Source organism: Corythoichthys intestinalis, chromosome 18 (genome assembly GCF_030265065.1).
Source record: "Corythoichthys intestinalis isolate RoL2023-P3 chromosome 18, ASM3026506v1, whole genome shotgun sequence".
Taxonomy (NCBI): Eukaryota; Metazoa; Chordata; class Actinopteri; order Syngnathiformes; family Syngnathidae; genus Corythoichthys; species Corythoichthys intestinalis.
The window spans coordinates 43,441,848-43,465,333 of record NC_080412.1 but is presented as its reverse complement, the minus strand read 5'-3'; the positions used below and the strand labels follow the sequence as shown (position 1 = coordinate 43,465,333).

The window sequence follows — 23,486 nt, the reverse complement described above, 5'->3', positions numbered from 1 at the left end:
TAAAACGGCCGGGAGCGAAGGGCCTTGCTCTGGTGAAAATGGCTAGGAGGGAATGAGTTAATAAAGACAAGCATTTTCCTACTTTATTCTTGTTTAAAAATAATTCGGTGGGACAGTAAAATGTTTCATTCTTATAAGTATATTTGATGTGCTTAAAAACAATTGAAAAAAAAAAAAAAAACATAAAAGTTTTTTAAATTATACTTTGGAGAAAAAAGTTTTTTAAAAAATCTCTAAAAAATCTCTTTCCAATGCTGAATCTGAATAAATACATTGAACACAATTTTTGGTGGAGTTGGGGGGGTTTGCTATCAAAAGCTCTATTTGTCTGGTTGTTTATGTTATTTTGTAGAAGGAAAACATTATTCAGATGTTTGGGATATCACAAAAGCAAAAAATAGCTGTGTTAAAGTCAAAGTTATGTTTGAAATGTATGCTTTTACAAAAAGCTCAATTTCTGGAAAAATTGGAAAATTGCTCAAACTAAGCTATTTTCTAATGCTGATATGTAAAGAATGGAAAAAGAAATGAACTTACTTTTTTCCTGCTGAAAGAAGAGAGTCTAATCTTTCTTTTGGCGGGTTCCATGTACGTATAGCAATAGAGCAGAATTTTCTGTGGGGCTTGCAAAATCTGTCAAAATCCAGTAAAACGGCCGGGAGCGAAGGGGGTTGCTCCGGTGAAAATGGCTGGGAGTGAACGAGTTAACAAAGACAAGCATTTTTCTACTTTATTCTTGTTTAAAAGGAATTCGGTGGGACAGTAAAATGTTTCATACTTATAAGTAAATTTGAAGTGCTTAAAAACTATTTAAAAAAATAATAAACATGAAGTTTTTTTTTTTTTATTATACTTTGGGTAATTTTTTTTTCAAATCTCTAAAAAAAATCTCTTTCCAATGCTGAACCTGAATAAATACGTTGAAAACAAAAACAAAAAAAACAAAAAAAATTTTTTTTTTTTGGGTGGAGTTGGGGTGTTTGCTATCAAAAGCTCTATTTGTCTTGTTGTTTATGTTATTTTGTAGAAGAAAAACATTATTCAGATGTTTGGGACGTCACAAAAGCAAAAAATAGCTGTGTTAAAGTCAAAGTTATGTTTGAAATGTATGCTTTTACAAAAAGCTCAATTTCTGGAAAAATTGGAAAGTTGCTCAAACTAAGCTATTTTCTAATGCTGATATGTAAAGAATGGAAAAAGAAATGAACTTACTTTTTTCCTGCTGAAAGAAGAGAGTCTAATCTTTCTTTTGGCGGGTTCCATGTACGTATAGCAATAGAGCAGAATTTTCTGTGGGGCTTGCAAAATCAGTCAAAATCCAGTAAAACGGCCCGGCGCAAAGGGGGTTGCTCCGGTGAAAATGGCTGGAAGTGAACGAGTTAATAAAGACAAGCATTTTTCTACTTTATTCTTGTTTAAAAGGAATTCGGTGGGACAGTAAAATGTTTCATACTTATAAGTAAATTTGAAGTGCTTAAAAACTATTTTAAAAAAATAATGAACATCAAGTTTTTTTTAAATTATACTTTGGGTAATTTTTTTTTTCAAATCTCAAAAAAAAATCTCTTTCCAATGCTGAACCTGAATAAATACGTTGAAAACAAAAACAAAAAAAACAAAAAATTTTTTTTTTTTTTTTGGTGGAGTTGGGGTGTTTGCTATCAAAAGCTCTATTTGTCTTGTTGTTTATGTTATTTTGTAGAAGAAAAACATTATTCAGATGTTTTGGACGTCACAAAAGCAAAAAATAGCTGTGTTAAAGTCAAAGTTATGTTTGAAATGTATGCTTTTACAAAAAGCTCAATTTCTGGAAAAATTGGAAAATTGCTCAAACTAAGCTATTTTCTAATGCTGATATGTAAAGAATGGAAAAAGAAATGAACTTACTTTTTTCCTGCTGAAAGAAGGGAGTCTAATCTTTCTTTTGGTGGGTTCCATGTTTGTATAGCAATAGAGCAGAATTTTCTGTGGGGCTTGCAAAATCAGTCAAAATCCAGTAAAACGGCCGGGAGCGAAGTGGGTTGCTCCGGTGAAAATGGATGGGAGTGAACGAGTTAATAAAGACAAACATTTTTCTACTTTATTCTTGTTTAAAAGGAATTCGGTGGGACAGTAAAATGTTTCATACTTAAAAGTACATTTGAAGTGCTTAAAAGCTATTTAAAAAATAAATAAATAAACATACATAAAAGTTTTTTTTTTTTATTATTATTATACTTTGGGGGAAAAGTTTAAAAAAAAAAAAATCTATTTCCAATGCTGAATCTGAATAAATACATTGAACACAAACAAAAAAGAAAAAAAAGGTTTTTTTTTCTTTACTTTGCGGCTTTTCACTTACAGCGGCGGGTTCTGGTCCCATTAAACGCGAAAAACGAGGTAACACTAAAATATATTCCAATCTGATGTCGCATGCATCAAAGGGGGTGCGGCTTCTTTTCGACACCTGCCTCCCTTCGCCCCGCCCCCAACCTGTTTCCGTCTGTCTCCACCTTCTTATGTGTGTTATCAAAAGCTAACAGCCAAGCATCATTTCACACTTAAAGGGAAGTTCGCCTCGTAAACAAGCTTCCAGAATCCTATGTAAGCGTTAATGAAAGTCACGTTCCTCTTGTGAACGTGGGTGGTAGAATTCGGGATGAGGGACGACGGCCGCAAAGGTGAACTCGGAAACCCTAACATCAACCAGGTAGGATCAAAGCTTCATTTCCAGTCTCTAATTATAGGTTCAAGTTGAATTTCCTGCTGTGTAGTTGAAGTCGGAGCGGTTTCGGGAGTGAAAACATAGAAATCAACCTGCCAAACCTGTTCTTCCGCTTCTTGTTACAGGCAAAACCGTTGCACACCGACATGTTTCTGTCGATAGTTAAACGCTCCCGTTATTGTATCTTTAAATTAAAAGAAAGCGTTGCCTTTCCTTCTTCGAGTTGTCTCACATGTTCCTTCTTGTTATCCCAGTTGTACTCAGGATCGTGTTTCTTTCTCCTTCAATATCTATAATGAGCGTAATGAATAATACTTTGAAAGTTGGTCCATGATTTTTATCACTCAAGTCAACTTGGGTTTATGTGAGGAGTAATTACACCATGTTACCGGAAAAAAAAAAAAAAAAAAATGTAGTTCCTGGCTTGTAATCATTTTATTTGTGTTGCTTGGGTCCAAACTAAATAAAACAGTGCCTCAAAAAAGGTAAAAGTTTGTTTTTGCTAAAATTAGAGGCTATACAGTAAATCCAAAATTTCCGATTTTACATCCTAGTTATGCAGAAAATAATGTCATTTCTTCGTGTTTCAGGTCAAACTAAGTGTATGAAATTAGGAGGAACATATACATATATACAGGGCTGGCCAAAAGTATTGGCACCCCTGCAATTCTTAAGATAATGCTGTTACCTACCTGTCGTGGCAATAACTAAATCATATATGTAGCCAGTTAAAATGGATTAAAGTTGACTCAACCTCTGTCTTGTGTCCTTGTGTGTACCACATTGAGCACGGAGAAAAGAAAGAAGACCAAAGAATTGTTTGAGGACTTGAGAAGCAAAATTGTGAGGAAGCATGGGCAATCTCAAGGCTACAAGTACATCTCCAAAGATCTGAATGTTCCTGTGTCTACCGTGTGCAGTGTCATCAATAAGTGGCACTGTGGCTCACCTCCCTAGATGTGGACCGAAAAGAAAAAATGACGAGAGATTTGAACAAAAGACTATGCAGATGGTAGATAAAGAACCTCAACTAACATCCAAACAAGTTCAAGCTGTCCCGTAATCCGAGGGTACAACAGTGTCAATCGGTACTATCCGTCGGCGTCTGAATGAAAAGGGACTCTATGGTAGGATATCCAGGAAGACTCTTCACTTGGTGTAAAGAAATCAACTGTGGGAGCAATTATTACAAAATGGAAGACATACAAGACCACTGATAATCTCCCTTGATCTGGGGCTCCATGCAAGATCTCACCCCGTGGCGTCAAAATGATAACAAGAACGGTGAGCAAAAATCCCAGAACCACACGGAGGACCTAGTGAATGACCTACAGAGAGCTGGGACCACAGTAACACAATGCGCCGCCAGACACTAAAATCCTGCACTGCCAGACGTGTCCCCCTGCTGAAGCTAGTACACGTCCAGGCCCGTCTGCGGTTTGCTAGAGAGCATTTGGATGATCCAGAAGAGGACTGGGAGAATGTGTTATGGTCAGATGAAACCAAAATAGAACTTTTTGGTAGAAGCATAGGTTCTGGTGTTTGGAGGAGAAAGAATACTGAATTGCATCCGAAGAACACCATACCCACTGTGAAGCATGGGGGTGGAAACATCATGCTTTGGGGCTGTTTTTCTGCAAAGGGACCACGACGACTGATCTGTGTAAAGGAAAGAATTAATGGGGCCATGTGTTGAGAGATTTTGAGTGAAAATCTCCTTCCATCAGCAAGGGCATTGAAGATGAGACGTGGCTGGGTCTTTCAGCATGACAATAATCCCCAACAAACAGCCAGGACAACAAAGGAGTGGCTTCGTAAGAAGCATTTCAAGGTCCTGGAGTGGCCTAGCCAGTCTCCAGATCTCAGCCCCATAAAAATCTGTGGAGGGAGTTGAAAGTTCGTGTTGCCCAACGACAGCCCCAAAACATCACTGCTCTAGAGGAGATCTGCATGTAGGAATGGGCCAAAATACCAGCAACAGTGTGTGAAAAGCTTGTGAAGAGTTACAGAAAACGTTTGGCCTCCGTTATTGCCAACAAAGGGTAGATAACAAAGTATTGAGATGAACTTTTGGTATTGACCAAATACTTATTTTCCACCATGATTTGCAAATAAATTCTTTAAAAATCAAACAATGTGATTTTCTGTTTTTTTTTTTTTCACATTCTGTCTCTCATGGTTGAGGTTTACCCATGTTGACAATTACAGGCCTCTCTAATATTTTCATGTGGGAGAACTTGCACAATTAGTAGTGGTTGACTACTCAATACCTATTTGCCCCACTGTATATGCAACAAAACAAACTAGAAAATACCACTTAGAACCTGAAAACAATTTAGTGTTTTAAGATTTAGTCAATTGTTTATGTTGTATTTTTTGGACATGTATTTTCTAATGGGTGCACATTTTAGTTAATATATGTCTGAATGTTAACTGGATTTTGATTTTCCAATTTGAGGTAATGACCACAGCTGTTTAAGATCTGGCACCTGCCATTCTGGAGGGGGGATATTTAAGTTGATTTAATTATGACGGTTTGGGGTAACATTTTCACTGTTTGTTTAAATGCACAGTAATTGATTATTGTTGCTTGAAGTTAGTGTATGTAATTTTTCCATCTGTTGTTGTTTAATTAAGTTCACAATGTTTGGTTAATTTTTTGTCATACCTCCCTCAGGTGGTCGTTAGTAGAGCCTGTCTTTATTTAAGCAGCCCCAGAGATGGGTCTTGCGGTTAGTTTGGTTGAAGCCTCTTGTTATGTTTACCTGTTTTTATGTTGGGCCCAAGACATTTTGTTAAATTGGTTTTCTATTGTGACGTTATTAAATTGAATTTTCACCTAAGTTTAAACCCCAGTGTCCATGTGAATGATTGGTCCACTACATGTTACATGGTGTTAGCCCAATGCTTCTCAATTGTTTTCTGTTAACCCCCCCCTCCCAGGAAGATGTGAACGTTTCACCCCACCCCCAACTCTCTGCCACCACTGTAAATACAGAAGTAACATTTGTCTCTAAAACGATTATTATAAGTACACCTCTGCATAATATTGTCATTTTTATATCAAAGGAAAAAGTAATATATATCTGTATTAATATTTTTTTGTTTGTAACAGAAAAGACTTACAGCGCATCAATTTGCCTGAATTAAAAAAAAAAAAAAAAAAAGTCCAAACTGTAAAAATACACTTAAGGTACATTTTTTTGACCATTTGATATTGAAAATAACATGAAATCAATCAATAACTTACAAAGACAGTATGCCAAAAAATTTGACCGAAAAAAATAAAGAATTTTAGAACAAAAACAACAGTGTCATTGGACAGAGGGACAGTTTTTATTTTTGGAAGGGAGGAAGTATCACCTCCTTTGCTATGGTGTGTTATTTCGCAACATGGTGTGCCACCGGCACCTTATATTATGCTAACAGTGCTCGCTGGTTTACTGATGTTACACTGACAAAGAAGGACGATTGTTGGCAATATTCGGCAAGTTTTTGCTGAAAAACAAGCGCCTTATCAATTTGATCGGGGTCTAATGTCCTTAAGTGACATCGTAATTGATTTGATTGCAAGTGGAATGCCCTGGCCTAAGTCTACCAAGCCACCAGCCAATTTCAACACCAGGAAATCGTGGGCAGAGTCCTGATAGGGAGAGTTGGCTTCAGATGGGGAGACGCACCATGCTTCTGGTCCAAGGCCAAACGCAAGTAAAGGAAGGAGATGGTGGAAGCCGAGGTGACGAGGATGGAGGAAGACTGCTACAAAGCTGTGTCGCAGAGTCGGCGAGGAGGCTGGACAACCTGGGAAGGGATCACACACAGGAACATCAGTTGTTCAGACGTGTGGAAGATCCCACAGGCAAGACTCAGCATCCTCATCCGTTCAATCTATGACACGCTTCCCTCGGATTCCCCACCAGTGGTTCAGGAGGGAGGAATGGTGTGCATTTAGCAATGCTCCTCACATATCCTAGCAGGAATCATCGTGAACAACTCTGTCTCTCTCTGTTTATATTTTTTATTGCAGTTAGGCTTGAAAAGCTCAGAATTATCAGACAGGGACTAGCAATGTCTTTAACCGCATCAGAGCCGAGCATCTCGCTGATAATAGCTTTGCAGGCAGGTAGTATTAAGGTCTCTGCCACAATGTGGGACTTTTTTGATTTGCAACACAGGCTTACTGGCTTCTAGGGCTTTTTCATTTACCTGTGTAGTTTTTCCTCAAAAAAGTTGCCCGTTTCCCTGTATTTTCACAAAGGGGAACAAAATTGTCCATCGAATAGTTTTGAAGTGACGGGTGTTTCGTTTGGAGATGACGTTTAGGGTAGCTGCTCGGGTCGCGTTCAAGAACTGCTCGGATTTGTAGCCGTCAGCCATTTTGCTGTCCTCGACAATGTGTTGGAATAAAACACGGGGAGGATTGACGGTCGTCACATATGGATAAAATGGAAAGGACACTTTCATGTATATTCACTCTTGACCAGTCTAATCAAATGATGTACAGTAGACATGCTGTGGTCCACATTGTCGGGGACAGCAAGGTTGATGATGGCCAGAAATCCGAGCAGTTATTGAACGTGACACGAATACTTCACTCATATGGACACAATTGCAACTTTCTATCTAATCCTTCCTTCCTACTGCAACTCGGCCCGTCAAATTAAAAAAAAAAAAACGATATAGGATAATTTCTCGCGGCACACCTGACGATCTCTCACGGCACACTAGTGTGCCGCGGAACACTGGTTGAAAAACACTGCTTTAGAGTACCTTTTCATGATATGCTATTTTTTTTGAGATAGGGATTTTTGGTTTTTGTTGACTTGTTTGCCAAAATCATCAATATTAAAACAATAAAAGGCTTGAACTACTTTAGTGAATGAGGATCTCTGTACAACAAAGGAACAATTGGCCAACTTACATAGAAAAAGTCCGCTAGCTTAAATGCTATAAAATGCTAAAGTTTTTTTTACAATGCTCTTAACAAATGGTTCAGACACACATTCCCACAAAAAAACGGCAAAATATACATATAAACTAAATTATGAATGCATTAAAAAACATTAGCTCAAACAAAAACTTCGCTTACGTTAGTCTTAACAGGGAGCAGTTGGATTCGGCTATGTGAAAAGAGGCAGACCAGAGGGCAGTGTATCCACCCTAATCAATAAAACTAAATGAAAACACTTTCAAAATAAACATTACAACGCAACTTTAATAAAACGAATACTAGAAGCAACAAAATTTATTTTGATTTTTTTTTTTCTAATCGAATACTCGAGTTAATCGATTAATCGTTGCAGCACTACAACTAGAACATTTATCTTTTGCATTTTGTTTTCTTACTGTACCGAAAATGAACTGAACCGTGGCCTCAAAACCGAGGTACGTACCGAACCGAGATTTTTGTGTACCATTACACCCCTATAGTATAGCTGGACCACATTACACCAGTTTTGAAATCGCTACACTGGCTTCCAGTAAGTCAAAGGATAGACTAAAAAATACTACTGCTCGTCTACAAAACACTTAATGGCCTTGGACCAAAATACATGCTTGACTTGTTAGAGTCCTATGAGACATCTAGACCCCTAAGGTCGTCTGGAACCGGTCTTCTGCATGTTCTAAGAACAAGAACCAAGCAGGGTGAGGCAGCATTTAGTTATTATGCTCCTCACCTCTGGAACAAGTTACCCGAACGTCTGAAGTATGCTCAAACTGTTAGCTCTTTTAAATCAGGGCTAAAAACGCTTTTGTTTAGCACTGCATATCTATAACTGTCTATATATTTCAATCTACCTGCTTTCTATTCCTCTTGTTTTTATCTCCATTGCTGGTTTCAATTATTATTATTTGTAGTAGTTTTTGTTTTATTTTTATTTTATTTATTTATTTTTATTCTGTGATTAAATGCGATCTTTTGTCTTCGTTTCTACGTTGTGTTGATTTAAATGTGATTTTTATGATCTTCATGTGATGTAAAGCACTTTGAATTGCCTTGTGTTGAATTGTGCTATATAAATAAATTTGCCTTGCCTTGCCTTGCCTATAGTATATCCTTTGTGTGTTTGTATGTGTTGTCGTTTGCTATGTTCATTCAATTATAAATTTTTTCTTCTCTCATTTTCTTGTAGAATTCAATTCAATTCAACGGACACAGTCAAAATGGCCACACAGTCGTACCACAGCTTGAGCCCCAAGCTCAGAATCCGGTCCCGGTCCCGAATGAGACGGTCTCCAGGGGCCAATGGGGCGGAAAATACGAGTTCCTGCTTTCTTGCCTGGGATACTGCGTGGGTTTAGGCAACGTGTGGCGCTTTCCTTACCTTTGCTATCGCAACGGAGGAGGTAAGCGGTGTCAAGCCTGTTTGCGTGGCTTTGTGTTTGACTTGTTTGCACATTTTTAACACCTATCGGAGCGCATAGAACTCTTTGCTTTGGGTGTTCACTTCGCTTGTCATCAATCAAACCTTAGCCATGGGTGATTTCACATAAATACACTTGAGATGTGTCACACCTTGAATGCTATGATACAGCCAGCAGAGGTGTCAAACTCATTTTGGTTCGCAGGCCACATTTATGGCAAGTAGATCTCACGTGGGACGGACTAGTTTATTTGACGGTGCTCGACGTCTAATCCACGTTGACTGGGTAGATACACTTATTCAGTCTCTTCTGGAATTGGAAAAATGTTCATTACAAAGAAATGCATACACATTACACTTACAATTAGCCTACAGAACATTTTGCATCTCATGCAATGTATCCTATATAGAGTCTATAGGACCTAGATATACTATAAGAGTCATTGACTTGCCAAAGTATTCAGAGTATTAGGCGCACCTCTCTGTAAGCTGCCACCCACCAAATTTGACACGAAAACGGGATTTGTTAATAGATCAGCTTTACTGTATTATGGGATAATTAAACCAAAAGATATTAACCGGTAAGACTTTACTTGACAGCAGCGTCATAAGACTGTTATAAGTCCAAATGAACCACCATGAAGCTTTGAACCAATTGTCTGCAAAGCTTCATTTCTTCAAGAAGCTTCTTTTGGCCATCATTGCTCCCTTGGGGGAGACAGTCAACCTCTGCTGCCACCTGCTGTCAATACTGTTGTTGTCCCACATGCCTCCTAGCATGCATTGTTGCAGCGCTACAGATGTACCGTAATTTCTGGACTATAAGGCGCACCTGACTATAGACCCTACTCACTTACGTCACAAAATGACATGTCGCTGTATCCGGCCGCCATATTGTCCGTATTTTTTAGACCTATTCTCATTGTTTTCAATTAGTCGTGCAAGTTATACAGCAATTCATGGAAGCCCCGGTGTTATCTGACGCCGTAAACTCATTGGATGCGTTGCATAAAAGGCGTTATATGGAAAAGCTTCAGTTTATCCATTCGCCAGATCCATATTTGATGCCTAAATCGATGTTTTTCGACCCGCTGTCTTCGCCGTCTTCGCCTGCCCCTGATATTTACAACTATCTTGTCCACACAAAATCAGCCTATTCTCACGAAAGTTTGAAAAACTTTAAGAGCTTGGAGGCTTATAAATGCTACGTTGCTGGTTGGGTGAAACAGGTCCTCGTACACGAAACTTAGGCAGGAATCTTGTGCTCGGGAAGGTGAGTTACGAAGTTTTCAATTCAAAATCTTTTGTTCTTGCTAACATCCACTGTCAAGTCTAATGTATTTCATGTCATTTGTCAATGGAGCCAGGGCTTTTAATGTTTGTATGGTTTAGCGATAGCACTCTCACTACATACATATATAATAAGTAATAAATATGAAGTGCGATAGCACTACTCCAGATTGTCCCTAGTTGAATTTATTTTTTGGCTTTTGACCTCAATAGTGAAATTGTAAATTAATTGTATGACAACTGTCTTATTATCCCCTTATAATTATATATTTTCAGGTAGTTCATTCACAACGTCTGAGTGTATGTTGTCGGCGATTAGCCTAGCAATGATCTTAATTGTGGTTGTCAGCCCAAAACCCTCTAAATATATATTAAATGCATCTTACCAGATATAAAATGACTACTACATAATCTGTGGTAGTCGTTTGGAGCCCAGTTTTCTCGTCGAATTGCAGCAGTCAATCTCGCTCTCCTCTCCGGGTCTCTCGGAATACGGTAAAACTTCAAGTCTCTCCGTCTATCTTCTCTGTTTTTGCAACCGACCGCCACACACGACTTCACCATTTTGATTATTAATGTTAACGAGCAAAAAAACACGCCATAATAGGAGGAATTTACGAAGCGCTAATGCATTAACATGACGAGTATACGGACAACATGGCGCGGGGGCGTGGCTGTGACGTCACGTGAGTATGGTCTATAAGCCGCCAGCCCCCAAATTTGACATGAAAACGGCATTTGTTCATAGATAAGCCGCACTGGACTATAAGCCGCAGTTGTCCTCATTGTATTATGGGATATTTACACCAAAAGATATTAACTGGTAACACTTTATTTGACAAAGGCATTATAAGACTTTCATGAAACTAAATGAACCACCATGAAGCTTTGATCCAATTGGCTGCAAATTCTTATTGTTTCAAAAATCTTCATTTGGTCATCACTGCTCCCTTGCGGGAGACAGTCAACCTCTGCTGCCACCTGCTGTCAACACTGTTGTCATCCAACATTCCTCCTAGGATGCATTGCGGCACTGCAGATGTAAATAACAATCAAAATTCATGTTCTGTGGTAATCATTTCTTCAGTTACTGTTCCAGTTGTTTCATTAATTCCTAGCTATTGTATTTGGTAACATTTTCTTGGATAGTGGTGCCATAATACTGTCATAATTATTACATGACACTGTCATAACCATTGTTGAATGCTTATAATAGATGTCGGTTAGTGTCATCCAGCAAATTATTTCACTTTTGAATGGACGTAAAAGATCTGAGCTGGACATATATGGAGTTAGTGACATAATATGCCACATGACACATATTGACATCCGTCATATGCCACGTTTACATGGAGCCAAATATTCCAATTACAATCGGAATATTTGTTCAAACCGAATAAATGTGTTCCATATAAACACCTCATTCGGAATGAACAGGCCCAAACCGAATGGAATTTCATTCCGATTCACAGGGGTGGAATATTCCTTTTCCCAAACCGATTAGAAGTAAAATTATATCATGTAAACAGGGAAGCGGAATGGTGTCTGGTTGCGTTCTTTCTGCGCATGCTCCGTACTGACGTGGTGATGTCACTTGGTGACGTAAGTAACGTCACTTGCAACATGGCTTCCAAGCACACGCACAGCGCACCCACACAACTTTTTAAATGAACGGCGTGTCATTCTGAAGTTTTGTTTCCACTCGAAAAGTTAAAACAGCAGCTGATCTGACGATCGATCTCCATGTTTTGCAACGTGACGGTTTGGTTTGATTAATCTGCGCGTGTCAGACGGCAGTTGTCAAACGTCCTTTCGGAATAAAGGCAGTCACATGTAAACGTTGGATCGGAATAGATGAAGTGACATGTAAACAGCTGATGTGAAATTTCCATTCGGAATGATTTGAATCGGTATGAATAAAAGTCAGCATGTAAACGTGGCTATAAGCATTCAGTAAAGCCCATGATAGTGTCATGTCATAATTATGACGTTCTTATGACACTCTTATGATGCCGCAGTCAAATAAAGTGTTACCTATTAACCCAAATAAATCATCAAATAAGCCGCACTGGACTATAAGCTGCAGCATTCAAAATGAGGGGGAAAAAGTAGCGGCTTATAGTCCGAAAATTAGGGTAAATAACTAGAGGTGGGAATCTTTTGGCACCTAACAATTTGATTACGATTACGATTCAGAGGCTCCGATTTGATTATAAATCGATTATTGATGTTACCACCCCCACTCCTCGCACTTTTAATGTTTTGTACATTAGTTTCAAAATTGTTCAATAATCCTCTCAGGCTAAACCAAACTAATATTTCAGCATCATGTTAACAGTTTAAAACAGTAAATAAAATACTCAAGTCCCATTCTGTATCAGCAGCTATAAACTACATTCAATTCATTTCATGATGTGAATCAACCGTTAAAGTTGTTAAAATTCTCCCGTTGTTCCATAATTTCCCTTCTGTCTACTTTCGACATGTCAAAGTTTTAAAACTGTTTCATCATTTAAAGATTTTGCCGATTTAGGAGTATTTTAGATAAAAAGTTAATTAGGTTCGCTACAACAGAGCCTTCTAGAGAAGTCTACTGCTTTAAGATGGCGGCTGTTAACAACGCGGCAACTACTAAACGGCAAGTTTGTAATTTTGCATCTAGTTCTTTTTACATGTTCTACCGGCGCAGTCGTCTGTCATTTTGCATCTAGTTCTACATATATGTGATATCTACTATAGCTGTATGTGGCCGTATGCTTGTAGCAATTAGCAACTGGGCGTTGTTTGAAGCAGCTGTCGGCCGCAGTCAGGTATTATTGTTTTTTTTTTTTTTTTTATCTAGCGGCATGAGTTGATCATGAAATTTACTCTCGGTCCGTTCCTCATTGCGTCCCGAAGACTGCGCTGACTGTGTTTTAGTTCTGCTTTACCTGGTATAATTCAATAATCGGAATTTGGATTTACGTGAATCGTTCTCGAATCTTCCACGGCCGAATCACGAATAATCTCAGAATCGGAAATTTCGCACACCTCTACAAATAACAATCAAAATTCATGTTCTGTGCTAATTATTTCTTCAGTTACTGTTCCAGTTGTTTCATTCATTGGTAGTTATGGTGTTAGGTCACACTTTATTTGGCAGTGGCGCGATAAGACTGTCATAAGACATTCATAATTATGATATGACACTGTCATGAGAATTAATGAATGCTTATAACAGATGTCATTCACTGTCATCTGGCAAATGATCTCACTTTTGAATGGATGTAAAAGATCCGAGCTGGACATAAATGGAGTTAGTGACATAATTTGCCAGATGACACTTAATGACATCTGTCATAAGCATTCAGTAATGCCCATGATAGTGTCATGTCACAATTATAACGGTCTTATGACAGTGTTATGACGCCACTGTCAAATAAAGCGTTACATATTAACCCAAATAAATCAACAAATAAGATGCACTGGACTATAAACCGCAAGATTCAAAATGTAAGGAAAAAAGTAGCGGCTTATAGTCAAAAAACAACGGTGCTTGACAGGTTACTTACTTTGAGGTAGGGCCATCCTCTCTACTGTTTGCTGACCTCTTTTTTTCTCTTTCTCTTCCAGGTGTATTTCTTATCCCCTACTTCATCATGCTTTTTGTTACTGGTGTTCCACTCTTCCTCATGGAGCTGTGTCTCGGCCAATACGGAGCGGCCGGCCCCATCACCGTATGGAAATGCTGCCCTCTGCTCAAAGGTGATGACCGATTTTGCCGTAGCAGTCAGTCACATCAATGCGCGGTGAAAGACAACCCGGGCCGGCGAGACATGGACGTCCCGGCCAAAAAGCCAAACCCCGTGCATTCACCTTAGTCTTAACTAAAGATGTCCCGATCGATCGGCATCGATCACGTCATTTTCAAAGTATCGGAATCGGCAAAAAAATATCAGACTTGCCTTTTTTAAATATATATATATATTTTTTTAATTGAATCGTTTTCTAATTGTATTTAACGTTACAGACAAAATGTCTTACACTCATCCAGAGTCTTTAGTTTTGGCTTAAAATAGGGCTATCAAATTTATCGCGTTAACGGTGGTAAAGATTTTTTAAAAAATTAATGACGTTAAAGTATTTAACGCAATTACCGCATGCACTGCACGACCCACTCACGCATTGTTGCGTTCAATCTATAATTTTATCTATATATAGAGGTAAAAGACAGCGTAAAATGAGTCGAGTGAATTTTGGCAGTCTTTGGAGCAATTTTTTAATTGGCTAAAGCCTTAAAATCCCTCTCTCAACAATTAGAAGTATCGTGAGAAGCAATGTGGGAAAGAAAGGTAGTGGTTGATCTTTTTCTTAACACCCTATGTTATTTCCCAACGCAGAGAAGATATATAAATTGGTGCCACTATGCACAGTCATGGTTGGACTTCCCATCGTGCATTTGGGCAGAACAGTTAAATGGCTACAGTATCATTTACTGAAAGCTCAACAAATACACTAGATGGCAATATTTAGTCACAATATACAAAGTCACATTTATCCTTTAAGAATTACAAGTCTTTCTATCCGTGGATCCCTTTCACAGAAAGAATGTTAATAATGTAAATGCCATCTTTAGGATTTATTGTCATAATAAACAAATACAGCACTTATGTACTGTATGTTGAATGTATATATTCGTCAGAGTTTTATTCTTAATGCATTGCCAAAATGTATATGATCGGGAAAAATTATCGGGAATGATTGGAATTGAATCGGGAGCAAAAAAAAAACCAATCGGATCGGGAAATATCGGGATCGGCAGATACTCAAAACCATCGGGATCGGATCGGGAGCAAAAAAACATGATCGGAACAACCCTAGTCTTAACTGACTCAATTTTGAAAGCTGAAAAAAAGGCTTCAAAGCACAGGTTGACAATTTATTCTTAGTCGACAGCAATCATACAGCACAGAGGGACCCAGGCGAGAATCCAAGGTCAACATATCACAAGTCGATGAAAGGTTCCCGAGAAAAATGGCAAGGATTAGTTAAACATTCAGTCTTTTGAAGGCTCTCGCAGGGTGGGTTGTGTGCAGAAAGAAGGGTGTGTTTAGGCTAGGGCTGCAGCTATCCAATATTTTAGAAGTCGATTAATCGACGGACTAGTAAGTTCGAATAATCGAATAATTGGATAAGGAACATGAAAAACGACAAAAGTTGTTCATAACCCAGGGACTACCTGTATAAAATTTTTTGCTATTGTTTTGCAGGCATCGGCATTGGAATGCTCTGTGTGGCCGTGCTGGTGTCTCTTTACTACAATGTTATTATCGCGTGGACCTTTTATTACCTGGGGAGCTCGTTCCAGAGCCCGCTGCCTTGGTCATGTGACGCTGTCGCCAATGCCGCCATCTGTAATGGCTCGACTGGGGAAAGCCGCAGTCCTTCAGAGATCTTTTGGAAGTAAGTTTGTTTTATCAAAGTTAGCAATACCACACTGTGTGCGTGTGTGATGTACATACTGTATACAGAGGTGGGTAGAGTAGCCAAATATTTTACTCAAGGAAGAGTAGGGTTACTTCTAAAAAATATGACTCAAGTGAAAGTAGTCATCATGTACAAATAAAAAAGTATTTCTTGAAAAGAGTGAGTAACATTGTGAGGAACTGCTTACAATGTTTGTTTTTTTTAAAGTAGAGGGAAAAAAATTCTCAGCACAACTTCACCTATATGAACTGTATTATCATATATTATTATAATACAGGTAGACGACGTAGCCGACTTACATGATTTCGACTTCACGACACCATAGTTTCATCCCGCCATTGTGTTTCCAGTCGTTTTTTGTTTTTTTTGGGAGTCACGTAAACACTAGTTTCCATTGCTGGGCAGTGTATCCTCCAACATTAAACAAAAAATACCATACTTTTGTAGTTTTTGGATGGTTATTTTGGGGTACTTCCGAATTCCGAATTAGGCGGAAAGTCGATTTACGTCACCAGCGTAGGAACGGAAATCGTTCGTAACCCAGGGACTACCTACCTACCTACCGATTAATCGATTAATCGTGGCAGCACTAGTCGCATGTATCACTGAGTGTCATGACACAGCTGTGAATGGCCACCGCTGGATTTTTGGGTGATTTTTTGGGTGAAACATGGTAATAAAACAAGGGTCGCGATGCAGAAATCGCAGACATCAAGAAGTGGTCAAGATTTTCTTTTTCATATATTAACCCTTTTAAAGTTTTATTTTTCAATTTTTCTTTGTTTGATTCGATTATTTATCATCCAACATATCAGCAAAAATGTGACGGTAACATATAAATACAATTAAGCGATAGTTATGAGGTAGGTATCCGTGACTTTTTTACAGACACCATTTTTTTCATTGTGACGTCATTTGTTTAAAAATTTAAAATATGCGAGTGAATAATGTTTTAAAGTCGTTTTTTTTTTTTTTTTTTTTTTTTTAAGTTTTTTTTTTTAATGAAATATTAGACCTCAATTAATGATTCCAAGCTAAAAATGACAGACATTTTCAATAACAAATATAATTAATTACCTTCGTTTTATGGCTTGGTTGAAACAAAAGCGGTTGCGCGACGTCTGTAAACGGGGGTTTCCAGTGTAAAACGAACAAATTAAAAATAGTTCGGGGGCTTGATGCGCCATGAATCTGCTAGGGCAGCATATAGACATATTGTTCTATCAAACACGACAGTTGTTTTGGCTTAAAATACAGCAGTTTCTTTTAAAGAGGAGTGCAAGAGCAGAAACTGCTTTTTCAGTCTTCTCTGTGTTTTCCGCCGTATGTATATAGCATAGTGTGGCATGCTGTTTGTTTCAGAGGGTATCTAAGATGCACTTTTTAACATTTGTTACAGGTAAATATTTGTTCATCGGTCTTTTTTAGCAATTTAGTGAGGGGCAGGAGGATTCATTTCTTTTTCATGAGAAGGTAGAATTGGGTACACTTACCGTACATTCTGTTCTATAAGCTGCTTTTTCCAAGGTTTGCAGTAAACAGTACTGTATGTGTATTTTTTACTTAGATTTCATGAAATTTTGGTGGTGCGACTTCTAGTCAGGTGCACTCTAAAGGCAGAATTTACTGTAACTCATGAGCTACCAAATGGATCGGATGTCTATTGCCGTCAATGATGAACAATGAAACGTTCCACTGTAGTCTTGATTGTGATTTCCCCTACACTTTAAATAAACAAATCTCAGTAAAGAATGTTTCGTCATTTATTTTTTTCCTTTGGCGTGTGGCTAAAACCGTGACACGTTATGTCGCCTTTGAGAGTTCATATTACACTCGCTCACTGCTCTCTAATGAACGCATATTTCATTGACAGCTAACAATTAAACATGGTATGGCAATGCCTCGCCTTGTTTTATATGAAGTACTTACACACAGACATTTGATCTTATTTCTTTCTTTCCTCTTCTGTTTATTTGTCAGTGAGCGCGTTCTGGGAGTGGTGAACAGCGAGGGCCTGCACGACCCGGGTCCCATCCGATGGCCTTTGGCTTTGTGCCTTTTGGCCGCCTGGATTATCGTCTTCCTGTGTATGATCAAAGGCATCCACAGTGCTGGCAAGGTCGCTAAATTGCAACTTGACTCAACAAACGCCACCGTACTGTCATTGTGGCAGTTGCACTCATTGTCCTTATTTTGGTTTTAGGTGGTTTATGTCACAGCAACATTCCCGTACTTTGTACTCATAGTTTTGATCATCAGAGGTGCTACGCTTGAAGGCTCTCTTCAGGGCATTGCATTCTACCTCACTCCAGACTGGAGACGAATTGCCAACGCACAGGTGGGTGAAAGCTGTGCATGATGGTAATGAAGGACATTTACCAAAGCTAGTTTAAAATTAGGTAGGACGGCAGCTGTAGATTATTTTAGTTGTTGATTAATCTATCAACAAATGCTTGTCATTATTAATGCTTCATTGTGTGAGTCTACTCAAATATGCTCACTGCTGAGCTGCGCACACACGCACAATGAGTTGCCACACCACACAGCACATGGTAATTTCCGACTTTAAAATCAGTTTAAAAAACAAAGACACTACTACAACCCCTAGCAAAAAGTATGGAATAACCAGTCTCGGACAAGCTAAAGTTAAAGTCAATCAGCCAATGCACACCAGTTGCAGTGCGGCCGCGTGTTAGACGCGTCGCAGAAGCGGCTCAACTCGACGCGAGACGCGGCCCTCCTGCGTCAATACTACTACCGGTAGCTAGGATCGGGCAGACCGGAAGTCACTCGTGTAAAAATACGGTGGATCCGGTCGATTTTCAAACTAATATGCAATCGTAACCTACTTTTTGAGTCCATCAGATCTCTTGAGTGGTAGATCGGGCCACAGTTGACTTGTCTTTGTTGATTTACTGCTGTCTTCTCTGCTATTACCACCACGGCTCCGTGTTCAATACAAAATCCTCCTACCACAACAAAACAAGTAGGAACTAATATTCACATAGGAACTAAAGTTATACAACATAAAATATACAATATAAATGAATACCACATCACATTTGTAAAATATAAACACATACTAAAATAAATAATAGCCCATTTAAATAAAATAAATTGAAATGAGCTAAAACACCTGTAATTAAATAATAAAAATAATACACACATCCTGCTTACACAATTAAATTTATTAATTTATTAATTTCTGTGTGGCGCTTTAACTTAAGAAAATCCACCAATAAAGCTTTTTAAAACCGTTCATGAGAAAAAAAATGTTTCATTGAGGCATTGCATTTGTAAAATACATGTTAAAATCTTTGTCATTGGGATTGCTTTTCTCTTTAGCACAGGACTTTTTTTCTTCTTTCTTTCAGAAAGAAAGCTGACCAATACGCGGGGTCTGAAAGGCAAATTGTTGTTGGATTATCTTTAAATACCCACTATTTTTTGAGCAGAATTCTAGCTTTGTATAGGCTAATGTTCCTATTGTTGAAAGCACAAAAGTGTGTAATCAACAACTAGCACATTTATATTTTGCATTTTGTTTTCTTACTGTACTGAAAATGAACCGAACCGTAACCTCAAAACCGAGGTACGTACCGAACCGAGATTTTTGTGTACCGTTGCACCCCTAGTAAGAAATGATGGAGTGGGGCACCATCTTTTAACTACAAATGAACTATTTCAGGCTTACATGACTATGTCCCTTCAAAGACGTAGTTTAGGTTCACTTCATGAGAATCACCCAGGTACTGATTCGAGCCCATGATCGGATTTAAAAGCGACTCCTATATATTTTTCCTGCTCAAAGGTGTGGAATGATGCAGCTTCACAGATCTTCTACTCACTAGGCATCGGAGTTGGAGGAGTGCTTTCCATGGCCTCCTATAATAAGTTTGACAACAATGTCATCAGGTGAGTCACTCACAAGCGCAGCATGCACACATTTATTTACGGCGGGTGCCCTTAAATCTTGTTTCTTTTGATTTCAGGGACACGATAATTATCACCTCTGGAAACTGCCTCTCCAGCTTTTTTGCAGGATTTGCTATATTTTCAGTCCTGGGCCACATGGCGTGGAGGAGAGGGGTGCCAGTTGCAGACGTGGCAGTTTCCGGTAGGGATTCTATTGGAATGATGTTTTCTTCGTGGCTCACAGTTTGTTCATTTGAATATTTCGTGCAGAACAGAAAAGCTCATCTCAGAGTTGCGTAAAATACTGTTCACTGTACTAACTAGCGCTGCAGCTATCAAATATTTTAGAAATCGAGTATTATCCTGAAAATTCAATCGATTAATGGGATAAAACTTTTTTTAAGTAATCGGCAATTATAAATATAATAGGGCTGTCAAACGATTAAAATTTTTAATCGAGTTAAACACAGCTTAAAAATTAATTAATAATTGATCACAATTCAAACCATCTCTAAAATATGCCATATTTTTCTGTAAATTGTTGTTGGAATGGAAAGATAAGACACAAAACGGACATAAACATTCAACATAAGTACTGCATTTATTTATTATAACAATAAATTCACCAGATGGCATTAACATTATTAACATTCTTTCTGTTAAAGGGATCCACGGATAGAAAGACTTGTAGTTCTTAAAAGATAAATTTGAGTACAAGGTATAGTAATTTTATATTAAAACCCCTTTTAATGTTTTCGTTTTAATAAAATTTGTAAAATTTTCCATCAAAAAAATGAACTAATAGCTCGCCATTGTTGACGTCGCCGAGCGCTGACGTCACATCGGGCTCCCTGCCGTTCTTCCACAGTGTCTTTAACTACGTAAGGTAGTGATTGAAATACACCACAAGGTGTCAATGGCGAGTTTTAAATTAGAGATCTAGCCAAGGCAAAGTCTGAATAAGTTTTATGTGTATTTTGCATAGCTATTTTGATTGGGAATGCTAGTTCTCTTTCCACTGAGCGCGTTTCTTTTTGTGAACATTATTTTGTTGAGAGATAGGAATATTACTTTTGTTGTGCTTTCACTAAATAATACTGTAGCGACTTAACTGTTCCGCCCAAATGCATGATGGGAAGTTGGGCAACCATGACTGTCAGTGGTGACTGCAAATGGTATACAGTATCTTCTGCGTTGTGTTCAATTAGGCGTGTTAAGAAAAAGAACGTCTCCTGCGCCGCCCAAATGCATGATGGGAAGTTGGGCAACCATGACTGTCAGTGATGGCTGCAAATGGTGTACAGTATATTCTGCGTTGTGTTCAATTGGGCGTGTTAAGGAAAAGATCGTCTCCTGCTCCGCCCAAATGCATGATGGGAAGTTGGGCAACCATGACTGTCAGTGGTGACTGCAAATGGTATGTTCAATTAGGCGTATTAAGAAAAAGAACGTCTCCTGCGCCGCCCAAATGCATGATGGGAAGTTGGGCAACCATGACTGTCAGTGATGGCTGCAAATGGTGTACAGTATATTCTGCGTTGTGTTCAATTGGGCGTGTTAAGGAAAAGATCGTCTCCTGCTCCGCCCAAATGCATGATGGGAAGTTGGGCAACCATGACTGTTAGTAGTGGCTGCCAAAGCTTAAGCCAATAAAAGGCGCGGTGCAATGAACAGCTGTGTCCACTGGCATTTCTCTGCCTTTTCACTCTCAATGTGCTAAAGCAGCGTCATTAAAAACTGTTTGAGGCAATGCATGAACGGGTCATTCCGTGCGTGTGTTAATTGCGTCAAATATTTTAACGTGATTAATTAAAAAAAAAAAAAAATTACAGCCCGTTAACGTGATAAATTTGACAGCCCTAAAATATACATGAGAAAACTAGACATTTCACCTAATATTTAATCATTTTTAGACAAGGAATGTCTTTATTTTAAATGTACATTGTTGAAAACAGCCGACAATTGCATCTCAGATGTGACTAGATAAAAAAATCTGCTTTCACTCAAAAAACTTAAGATCTTATAAAAACAAATTCTTATTTCTTACCTAAAAATGTTTCCCCATGTGTTTCAATTGAATTTACATTTGTGTAAAGCAATTTTTAAGTGCTAATCTAAAGTCCTGATAGAATTTTGAGTTTTTGCAGTGTTCAGAATAAACTTATCATACCTGCTGTATTGGAGTACATTAGGCACCAGCATAGGTAGGTAGAGTAGGCAAAAATTTTACTCAAGTAAGAGTAGCGTTACTTCTAAATAATATCACTCAAGTAAAAGTAGTCAGCCAAAAATGTATTCAAGTACAAGTAAAGAAAAAAGTATTGGTTAGTATTAGTACTCAAATAATGAGTAACATTGTTAGTAACTGCTTCAAATTTCTGATTTTCAGAACAACGCAGCGTGAGTGCCCTCTAGTGGATAAAAACATTGTTACATCTGAATGGTATCATGGGGTCATGACGTTATTGTTGCGACGTCTCATTGGTGAAACTGAGACAGCCAGTGTTGGCATCGCTGGCAAAAATAAAGTCAATATGTAGAATTAAAAAGTCCCTGACAAAAGTCTTGTCGCTTATCCATTTTGTAGAAACAGTTGCTAATAACCTGACTTTTAATTATTCAATTGGTTTCAGAAATGGCTCATATGAAAGCTAAGACCCTCCCAAATGATGGTGAATGTACAAAAATATATTTGTTTCACTGAAAAAAGATTTATATTTTAATGAAGACATAAAGGTCAAATTTTGGCAAGGCAAAAGTTTTGGCGCCTACAGAAAGTAGTGTAAAAATTGAACAAAAATGTACTTCAAATACAAAACTATGTTACATAACATAAGCGAATTAAGTAGTGTTGCTGTGAGATCCAAATTTAATATTTTGTATGAATTCCAGGGGCTTGAAGGACTGCATCCTTGCAGTTCGGCAAGGATTCATACGATTTATTGATGAAGTCATCAGAAACATCAAAGAAAGCAGTCTTGCATGCCTCCCAGAGTTCATCAACATTCTTGGGTTTTGTCTTCCATGCTTCCTCTTTCATCCTGTTCATGTCTGGTCACAGTGACTGGGCTGGCCAGTCCTGGAGGATCTTGATCTTCTTTGCCTTGAGGAACTTTGAGGTAGCGATTGAAGTATGCGATGGAGTACCATCCTGCTGCAGAATTTGTCCCTTTTTATGGTTAGGAATGTAACAGGCAGCTAAGATTTGTTGATATTTCAGACTATTTATGTTGCCTACCACCCTGCAGATCTCTCACACCCCCATACTGGATGTAACCCCAGACCATGATTATGCCACCACCAAACTTCACTGTTTTCTGAGTGAATCTCGGATCCATACGGGCTCCAGTTGGTCTCCTGCAATATTTCCGGCGACTGTGGTGGAATTCAATGGAAGATTCATCTGAAAAATCCACCTTTTGCCACAAAACAGTGAAGTTTGGTGGTGGAAAAATCATGGTCTGAGGTTACATCCAGTATGGGGGTGTGCGAAAGATCTGCAGGGTGGTCGGCAACATAAATAGTCTGAAATATCAACAAATCTTGGCTGCCTCTTACATTCCTAACCAAAAAAAGGGACAAATTCTGCAGCAGGATGGTGCTCCATCGCATACTTCAATCTCTACCTCAAAGTTCCTCAAGGCAAAGAAGATCAAGATCCTTCAGGACTGGCCAGCCCAGTCACTGTGACCAGACATGAACAGGATGAAAGAGGAAGCATGGAAGACAAAACCCAAGAATGTTGA

General features: G+C 38.5%; 1 protein-coding gene across 1 annotated transcript in view; it reads left to right on the top strand.

Annotated features, from left to right (window-relative positions):
• The first annotated feature begins 2,475 nt into the window (after window positions 1-2,475).
• Window positions 2,476-23,486, top strand: part of slc6a7 (solute carrier family 6 member 7) — a 29,718-nt gene continuing 8,707 nt past the window's right edge. Inside the window, exons 1-8 of the mRNA XM_057821920.1 lie at window positions 2,476-2,689; window positions 8,839-9,052; window positions 13,972-14,103; window positions 15,609-15,801; window positions 17,806-17,944; window positions 18,029-18,163; window positions 19,637-19,740; window positions 19,818-19,942. Coding sequence (XP_057677903.1) covers window positions 2,639-2,689; window positions 8,839-9,052; window positions 13,972-14,103; window positions 15,609-15,801; window positions 17,806-17,944; window positions 18,029-18,163; window positions 19,637-19,740; window positions 19,818-19,942 — 1,093 coding nt within the window. The 5' untranslated portion in view covers window positions 2,476-2,638. The remainder of the gene's footprint in view (window positions 2,690-8,838; window positions 9,053-13,971; window positions 14,104-15,608; window positions 15,802-17,805; window positions 17,945-18,028; window positions 18,164-19,636; window positions 19,741-19,817; window positions 19,943-23,486) is intronic.